Source organism: Pelmatolapia mariae, linkage group LG4 (assembly GCF_036321145.2).
Source record: "Pelmatolapia mariae isolate MD_Pm_ZW linkage group LG4, Pm_UMD_F_2, whole genome shotgun sequence".
NCBI classification, from domain to species: domain Eukaryota; kingdom Metazoa; phylum Chordata; class Actinopteri; order Cichliformes; family Cichlidae; genus Pelmatolapia; species Pelmatolapia mariae.
In genome coordinates, this window is record NC_086230.1 from 6597942 (window position 1) to 6607465 (window position 9524).

General features: G+C 38.2%; 1 protein-coding gene across 6 annotated transcripts; it reads left to right on the plus strand.

Annotated features, from left to right (window-relative positions):
• Positions 1–872: 872 nt before the first annotated feature.
• Positions 873–9261, plus strand: LOC134625254 (troponin T, slow skeletal muscle-like). 6 transcript variants are annotated; one of them, XM_063470463.1, is made up of 12 exons: positions 897–929; positions 1139–1156; positions 2837–2857; positions 3335–3353; positions 3469–3529; positions 4647–4763; positions 4882–4959; positions 6694–6807; positions 6912–7021; positions 7928–8018; positions 8903–8943; positions 9043–9261. In XM_063470463.1, exons 5-12 carry the CDS (start codon positions 3473–3475, stop codon positions 9086–9088), a joined length of 654 nt encoding a protein of 217 aa, XP_063326533.1. In that variant the 5' UTR covers positions 897–929; positions 1139–1156; positions 2837–2857; positions 3335–3353; positions 3469–3472; the 3' UTR covers positions 9089–9261. The 6 variants fall into 6 exon arrangements, with proteins under 6 accessions (XP_065326497.1, XP_065326499.1, XP_063326533.1 ...); XM_065470426.1 differs by having other exon boundaries at positions 904–929; positions 3332–3353; XM_065470425.1 differs by lacking the exon at positions 2837–2857 and having other exon boundaries at positions 873–929; positions 3332–3353.
• The last annotated feature ends 263 nt before the right edge of the window (positions 9262–9524 follow it).

Sequence of the window (9524 nt, forward strand, 5' to 3'; positions counted from 1 at the left end):
TGGGGCTTGTAGTAAAAAGAGCTCCAGGTGCTCCATTAGAGTCAAAAATGAGACATAAGTGCCGGTTCATTTTACCATTTCCCCTGACTTTCAATTTGCTTTTGTATTTAGTCCTATATTTTAAGATGAGATAATAATATTTTCTTTTTAATAATAAAAACATTAATCACTGCACTCCTTTTTTTATAAAAATGCATTAGTTAGTTATGCAATCAGTTGGAAAAAATCTTTTGCATTGATGTTTAACATCTTGGCGTCATCATCCTGCATTTTCATTTTGTTGCAGGCATGTCAGACGCAGAAGAAGAATACGAGTGAGTGGAAGAGAACTTACAAGAGTTTTTCATTTGATGTCACCTCTCAGCTTTTACACTAGTGTAAATCCATGAGCTGACAGGTCTACTGATAAATATTGTTTTTCTCTCATCCTTTTTCTCACCTCTCCAGGGAGCAGACAGTGGGTAAGTTCAGTCAGATCGGTCCATATCAGTCGCACGCATAGTGCAGTAAAACCATTATGCCTTAAAAATATACTCTTTGAAGTCGAGTAAGTTAAATGTAAAGACCTCAGTAAAAGCTTTCCTGATTAGCTTATGGTGTCATTTGTAACATGATCACTTTGTCCATTATTGTTTCTGTTGGTGCCAAAAAAAGTCTACAAACCAGGGTTCGCTTTACAGCAGGCCAACCCTGTGTTGGTTTGTTCATAAGACATGTCCACCTTTTAAATACACTCTATATAATCAGCATGGGTCTGTAACGTGGACAAGACACATTAAATCAGACACATATAGTAATATAGTGACTGTACTATTGTACACATATCTGACTCTTTATCTTTGTTTTCCTTCTCCCAGAGGTTGAGGAGGAGCAGGAGGCTGAGCCTGAGCAGCAGGAGGAGGAGGAGCAGGCGGAGGAAGATGGAGGAGGTAAGGTGTTGGAAAAACTGTTTCCATTGTGAATGGATGAGAACTTTTCTCAATCTCCAGAGATGCTCTCAAGGAGTTGGTCAAGCACTCTTATTCATAAATGTGGGAGTTGGGGATGAACTGACCTATCAATTTTCCCTGTGTCCTTCTTTCCCTTGTTTCCCAACATTGTTGGCTAATATTCTGCTGTTGTTGTTATGGACCATCAGAGCAACAAGAATATCAAGGTAGGGTGATTGCACACCAGCTTAAGTCTCAAGTTTACCACATTTCATTTCATTAGTCACTCACTTATCAGCAGACTGAAAACTATAAATGATTCAGAGTTAGCCCTACAGGCTAGTTTAGACACCACTTGTATATACACACACACATATCTATCTATCTGTATACACACATACACACACATATATGCATATATGCTTGCTGTTGCAATCTGTGTTTTAAAGAAGCAAACACTCAAAACAGAAGCTAAATATAATATTTATTTGTAGAGTGTGCCGTTTAAAGCTGCAGTAATAAATGTTGCTTTATTGCTTTATTGGATCAAGTTATGTATAATGTGACAAGCTTAGCTCATAACAACAAATGAACTGGGAATTTTACAAACTCTGCAATTGCCCTGTGCTCCGAAATTTAGTGACTTTCAGTTCATTGTTGGGGTTTTACGGACCACAACTTTACTGTAAGAAACTTTTTACTGTCCAGTACCACATAGCAGTTAGACAAGTTAGCAGCTAAGTGTAACCACTGTGTAATTAGCAACTAAAGCTACAGAAGCTGTCCTTAGAAGCTGGGTTTGCTTGATACAAATGGATAGAATTCATTTGAATACCAGCTGGATACTTATAACATGAAAGAAGCACATTACTTCAGTTTTAAAAGCTCAGTAAAACATTATAATATTATATGAAGCTTCTGTTTTGGAAAATGTTTTCCTTTTAAAACTTGTACTGTGTTGTTTTCATTTCTTCATCTGGAACCATTCGAAATATTCTGGCGTTCATTATTACACGCAGTGCAAAGTGTATAGATGCGTTTCCTGCGTTTCCAACTCAACCTATGAAATCAGTTTGACCTCAGAGAACGTTTATGAGTCAAAATGCATGCAAAAACATCTGCATTTTGCAATAATAAATAATAATGAATATTCCAAAAGGCTACATTTCCCACAGCCACCATGTGCCAGTGTAGAACTGGCTCTAGTTGCATGTTGGGAAATGATAGTTTTAAAGCAATAGCTAAGCATTTTGGAATATGTGCTTATTACTTGGATGCTAAGAGTTAGATGAGAAGGTTGATAGAATTCCATGTTTTAGTAAAAGCTACAGCTAACAGCCAGTTAGCTTAGCCCAAGAGCAAAAAAAAAAAAAACTAGCTAGCTACCAGCACCACTAAAATTAGTTTATTAGTGTCAACTTACAGAAACATTGTTTCCACGTTTCCAGTCTTGGATGTATATTTGTATTTACAGTACAAATATAAATACTCTAATCCAGGTATTAGCTAGAAAGGTAATTGATATATATTCCAAAAATAGCTAAAGCTTGCAGCACCAGATATAACCTGGAGCTTCTTCTGGTCATTTCACACCTCTTTTCCCATTCATTTATCACGTTTTTTTCCTCTATTTTATTTATTTATTTATTTATCTTTTACTTTCTCTTGTTTTACACTTCCTTCTTCTGGATCTTTACAACTTCATTTCTTACTCATCTGTATTGTTCTTCTTTCAACTTTTGTTCCCACTGTTTTTCCCTCCTACTGCTTTTTTTGGTTTCTGCCTTCTCGTTCTTGCTTTCCTCATGTTCACACTTCACCCACAATTAACCCTCCTTTGTCATTCCATATTTTCATGTTACCATCCTTCCATCCTTCACTGTGTCTTTATGTGGATGGTCCTTCAGATCAAGATGCCCAGGAGGAAGGTGAGATCTAGTAGGCGTGCAGTTCCCTGAAGTGGTCACACTCATCACTGTCTTCTCAAGTTGGCACCGTATTTACGTCATTAATTATCTAACACATTGAGAGCAGGTTAACTTTTGTGGTTCTCACTGGACTCAACAGTTTTAACTGTAGCCTTTGAAAGCTATGTTATTTAGTTTCCTAAGTTATTACTTTCCATATGCCTCATTTTCTGGTAAAATCTTCCAAGACAGCCTAATACAAACTATGTGGCCAAATTCATGTAGCGGTTTAGTGTACCCAAGCCCAGGTTTTTCAATAGTATTATTTCACATTTTGTTATAACATTTAAAAAACCCGTGTTGCATTTCTTTCTCACTCCCATGCTTGCTGTGTATTAAATGCAACATTTTGTATTTGACTAACGACAACCAGTCATTGTAAACACTTTTTACTCATATAGCCATTTGTTTTATCTTTGTCTCTCTTTAAATCAGAAGAAGAGCGCCCCAAGCCCAAGTATGTTCACTCCATCTGTTTTTCTTTTGTGTTTTATAGCAGAAAACAGATGTTCTCTGTTCATTTAAAGAACTGCAGTCTCACTATGACTCTCTCTTGTATTTTTTACCTTCAGACCCATGGTGCCACAACTTGCTCCCCCAAAGATTCCTGAAGGAGAGAGGGTGGATTTTGATGTAAGTCATAAACATGATATTAAACCAAAACATCTTTGTAATAAATCCACGGCAGACCTCACCACGTTTTCATAATTTTCAGCACACTTAATTATTATTTCACAAACTTGGCTGCAGCTCTTTCGCTGCCAGCCGCACACATCACCCACAACACCCCCACACCCTCAGGATCCAGTACTTTAAACAGAGCGGTGTGATGAGCTGATGCAGCTCCGGTGCGTCAGCTTCTACTGCAGCCATGCCGCAACCACGCCCACCACAATCTTTATATTCCTTTTTTAATTTTTTTTTTTTTACACTTTTCACTTTTAAGTTGGCAATCACAGTCATCTTAATCTTAATCAAGTTTTAATTTGGAATTATTTCTGTTTGCTCTACCCTCACTGTCCTCGCATATTCTTAGCCTGTAACCAGATCCAATCCCTTTGCCAAACGCATGCCAGCTAGGGCAAGAATAAGATTGTTAATAGCGATAGATTTGGATCTGAGACTTGCTGCTGTTTTAGGTGTGCAAATTGACTTTAACGCTGTGTACATACTCTTGCAGGACTCTTAAGGACATTTTCTTTTAAGCGCTGTGGCTTAGATTGTTCTTCCACATCTGAATCGAAACTCAGTGTATAATATTATATCTTTCTATTCTATGAATACGGTGTTCCTCAGGGACTGGTAGTAGGATCACATCTTTTTGTGCACATGCGTCAAATTATACAATGTTATTTATTGTTATTATGCCAGAAACATTAATCTTCCCGTTACATTTAATTATTCCTGCATCCTGTAGTCTATCTAAGATCTATCAACAGATATGTTACAGTTTCTGAAAACTGTAACTGTCCCAAGAATTTCAAGTTTGGGTAAACTATTTGAAAAACAGTTTCTGGCCAGTACAGCACTGTAGTGCAGCTGGTAACACTCTTTCCTCACAGCAAGTAGATTCTTGGTTCAAACCAGCTGGTTGGTTCAGACCTCAGCATGTGGTCTTTGCATGTTTTATCTTGCGTGGATCTCCTCTTGATAGTCCCTTTGAAAGTCAAAAAGAATGCATTATGGGTCAAGTGGTTGTACTTGACCCTGAATCTTTTTCTAAGTTACAGAAACATTCTTCTTCCCCCAGGACATCCACAGAAAACGTATGGAGAAAGACTTACTGGAGCTACACACTCTGATCGATGTACACTTTGAGCAGAGGAAGAAGGACGAGGAAGAACTCATTGCTCTTAAGGAACGAATTGTAAGTTTACTTTGCTACCAACACCTCTCAAAGCAGTCAAATCCAACAAATGAATCATGTGTAGGATAAATGCTTCTTCTGTGTTGTTCTTAATATTACATGTTTTGCTGTCCTCTAGGAGCGCCGTCGTGCAGAGAGAGCTGAGATCCAGAGGGTTAGAGCAGAAAAGGAGAAGGACAGACAGAACAGAATTGCGGTAACAAACATACACTCTGACATAACTGTAAATATTTAGAGTGAAGGCATTTCCAGCTTTTCTTTAAAGGTCAAGTAGACAAAGCTAATAGAGTTAGCCAAATTGTGAAATTACCTTTAATATACGGTGCTTCATAATTTTAAATTATTATTGTGCAAAAGTCTCAAGCCCTTGTGAATTTCTTTATATTTCTGTAGAAAAAGAGGAGTGCCAATTTATTGAAACATAATATTAGACAAAAGCAAAGTTTGTACAGTTCTAATGAGCTTGAAAGGTAATATTTGGTGTGACTACTTTATTTGGTCAATACAGTTTGAACTCTCTTAGGTTTTCTTGTCATTTCTTTAAGTAGTTTTAATGAATAGATCTCCAGGCTTCTTGAAGGATATTCAAAGCTCGTCTTTGGATGTTTGTCTGCCTTTTTCCCCCATTCTCTGTCACGGTGATCCTCAGTTAGCTTGCAAGTCAGATGCTTTCCAACAGTTTTAACATGGTGGATCAAAATCTGACTGTACTTTTCTACAATCATAATTCCATCATTTCTGACAAGATCCCCATCACCACTGGCTGTAATGGAGCCCCAAAGCATGACAGAGACTCCAGTGAGTTTAACAGACGGACTGTAGACCCTCACTGTAGTACCTTTCTCCTGACCTCCCTTGTACTTATCGACAACAGTTTGAATCAAAAGTTTCCCGTGAATCCATCACTCCATAACACCCATTGCCACTGATTTTTATTCCACCAGCTTCTTCATTTTCTTCTCCCCGTTGCCCATCCTTTCCTTAAAGTGGCTTCATCACAGCGACTATTCCACAGAATATTGTGCAAAAATAAATTTTTATGTCCGTCAAGATTTGTTGTCTTTAGTAATTTTTAGAGATTCAACTAAAGAAATGAGAACAAATGTGTTTTTGCAACAGGCTGATAGAAAGATACAAATACTAAAGATACAATTAAAAAAATTATGCTGACTGTAGGTTATGTGTAGAGACAACCTAACTCACTGTCTTTTTTATGATTGAACGTGTTATATATCAGTGTGAAGTGGCAAAACCCTGACCTCCAAAAATGGTCAGGTACAAGAACTTGACTGAAAATAAATGATACCAAACCAATGTCTAAAGACATAGGGAACTGTTGTTGAAGACCACTTGACTCCTTGGAAGCAGAATATAAAGAAATGAGGGGTTACTCTAGACCAGAGGTTTCAAACTTCAGTCCTCAAGGGCTGCTGTCCTAAATCTTTTCTATGTGTCCCTGCTGCAACACACCTGAATACAATTAGTAGGTCATTAGCAAGAATCTATAGAACTTGACTGCATGGTGAGGTGGCAACCCCTAACCCTACTCAAGTATATGTAAGTGTTTGGAAAAATGTACTTCTAAAAGTACTTTTATTGCACCATGTTCATTCACTCACGAGCTGCTGTAACATGAATCCAATGGCTGAAATGCAACATCAGCATGCAGTCAAGGTCTACAGAGTCTAATAAACTACTAATTGTATTCAGGTGTATTGCAGCAGGGACACATGGAAAAGATTCAGGACAGCGGCCCTCGAGGATTGGAGTTTGAGACCCGTGCTCTAGACTTTAGCACAGTACTGTATGTTTTGAATTAAGAATACCAAATGTCAGTTCAGTTCTCTGGAAATTTTACCACAGCGTGCCTCTCAGGTCAGCCATACAGTTTCCAAATGTGTTTCTGGCTCAATTTTCGTTCATCTGACAGGAAGAGCGTCACAGAAAAGAAGAAGAGGAGGCCAAGAGAAAAGCTGATGATGATGCAAAAAAGAAAAAAGTGCTGTCTGGAATGGGGGCGAACTTTGGAGGCTTCCTGGCCAAGGTAGACAAATGGCTGTTGTCAGTCTGGGGTGTGATGGTGATGATGAGATATGGAGAAAGTGTTTACATATAGAATAACTGTGAAACATATGTGTTCTGTCCCAGGCAGAGTCGAGGAAAGGGAAGCGCCTGACAGGCAGAGAGATCAAGAAGAGAACTCTGGCTGATAGACGGGAGCCACTAGCCACCGACAATCTGAGAGAGGACGGGCTAAAGTGAGTCTCCTCCAGTTGGGACTGCAGACAGCTAAGTAGTGATTATAATAAAATAACTACTATAACTTCACTATAAAGCAGCCCACCTTTTCTTAAAGCATTTTCCAGAAACTCAAGATAGTGATGATGCAGCAATAATGTCATGATTTCAGCACAATGTTTTAATGTATTTATAAAGCTCAAAGATCCAATGAATGAGTGGTTTGTAGAATCATTTCAGCAGCAATAAATGATTGTCTTGTCTGTATGGATGTAGCTTAATCAGGCAGCAGGTCACAGCTGATAAAACTGGGTAGCTAAGTACCAAATTAGCTAGATTAATTAGACAAATCCACAGTCACTGACTACAAATGTGTAGCCTGCTACAAAAAGTAATTCTAACTATTTTTCACTTAAATGACTTAAAGCAGCGGTCCCCAACCCGCGGGCCACGGACCGGTACCAGTCCGTGAGTCGTTTGGTACCGGGCCACGAGGGTTAAGGCTCGGCTGTGAAATTGATGGTTTTCAGGGTTATTAACTCAGTTTCTCTGGGTCTTTTCGTGTGTTGTAGTTGTGTGTCTTATTTTGAAATAAATATTTACACGTTACCATGGCGACCAGAGAGCATTAAGGGGCAGAGAGGACGATGTTACTCTCAATGTTGTTGGCGCATTTCAGGAGGACGCTGCTAATAAAGTTACTCAATCACACAGTGAATTCGTGTTTATTATTATATTTACAAAATACCACAGTTTTTGTCTTGGTCATATCATTTTATTTTGTTGTATTTATCCGCAACACCTTAAAGGCCGGTCCATGAAAATATTGTCTGACATTAAACCGGTCCATGGCGCAAAAAAGGTTGGAGACCGCTGACTTAAAGTAAAGGAAGATCATTTCTAACTTTACCAACTCTGCGTTCTAGGCAACGGGCCCAAGAAATGTGGAACTGGATCTACCAGCTGGAATCTGAGAAGTTTGATTTCATGGAGTGCATGAAACACCAGAAATATGAGGTAATACTGCAAACGAACTTCATCACTTTAAATGTCAGACGAACCTTTACCCTGCCAGTTTTGCTCTTTCCACTGTGCATATGTTAGTGAACATTATAAAATGGAAGCCTTTCTGTTTCATCGGCTGTGACATGAGGTCGGTTATGTAAAGTAGACAAGTGGGATATCCACCGAAACCTCAGAATCTTAGCTAAAAGGTCATATAAATAATTTCCCCTATGGATCAATAAAGTATTCTGATTCTTCTGATATAAACCATTTCCATGACCACCAAAAGCAGTGAAAACAACAAACCATTAAAAGAGCAGTTACATAATTTCACAAAATTAACATAACACACAAACAAGTGAACCCCGTGTTAACTCCGACCACATCTAACCAGGCAAACAACTAATTTTCTAAAAGCCAACATCTCACAGATTTCAAAACTGCAAGTTTCATCAAGCTCCGACCAAAGTTCAGCCGCAAAAGAAGACCACAAATAAAGTGCTGTATACAACATCTCTCATCCAAACAAACATTGTTATGAGCCCTTTTTTTCTACTGCTAAGTGCTCTCTAGCTCACATTCACACTCCAACAAACCCATCAAGAGCAACTCAGGGTTCAGTGTCTTACCCAAGGATACCTTGACATGCAGACTGGAGTAGCAAGGGACTGAACATCAACCGTGGCAGATAACCTGCTGTACATCTTGAGGTAGACTATCTCAACAATAGTAGTCAATTCAAAGATGTGTTTTTGATAAATAAATACAACTAGAAAGTAAAAATAAAAATAAAAAAAGCTCAATGTGTAAAAAAAATTTGTATACACGTTTCAGCGTTTTACTTTAAACTCTATTCAACAGAATATGTTAATGGTGTTTCTGTGTGCCTCCTGCAGATCATTGTGCTGCTGAACAGAATCCAACATGCCCAAAAATTGTGAGTAGCCGCTTTTATACAAATAGTCAGATTTTACTCTTGTTTTTTCTTCCTGTTTTTTTTTTTCTTTTTTAATTTCTTCTGTTCTTTGTCCTCCAGCAAAAAAGGTCACGGCAAAGGAAAGGTTGGCGGTCGCTGGAAGTAAATCCGGGAAATACCAAAAAGGAAAACCACAGGACAGATGACAGGGGAGAAAAAAATGAAGTCACTGTGGGAATTAAGCATTTGTTCTCCATGCTTCTCTAGTATCAGAGCCTTTCTGCTTTCATTTTAAGAATGTGGTAGATATTATATCTCACTGCAAATTGATAATAAAATATATGCACTGTGTTTTGAGTATCATCTTGAGTCTGCTTCATTTGTTTTGATTTTGCAAAGGAATGTATGTACATTATGTGATGCAAGTCTAATTAAACCATTGCATTTGTTCTGATTCTGCTGCTTGTGGATCACAACTTCATCTGTTGTCAGTTTTCGTATATCTACATGGATAAATAAGCATAAATGAGCACATACTTTTACTTAATTTTGCTACAAAATGTTTATTAAGCATGGTTGTGAGACTCTCTGAGAAACATGAG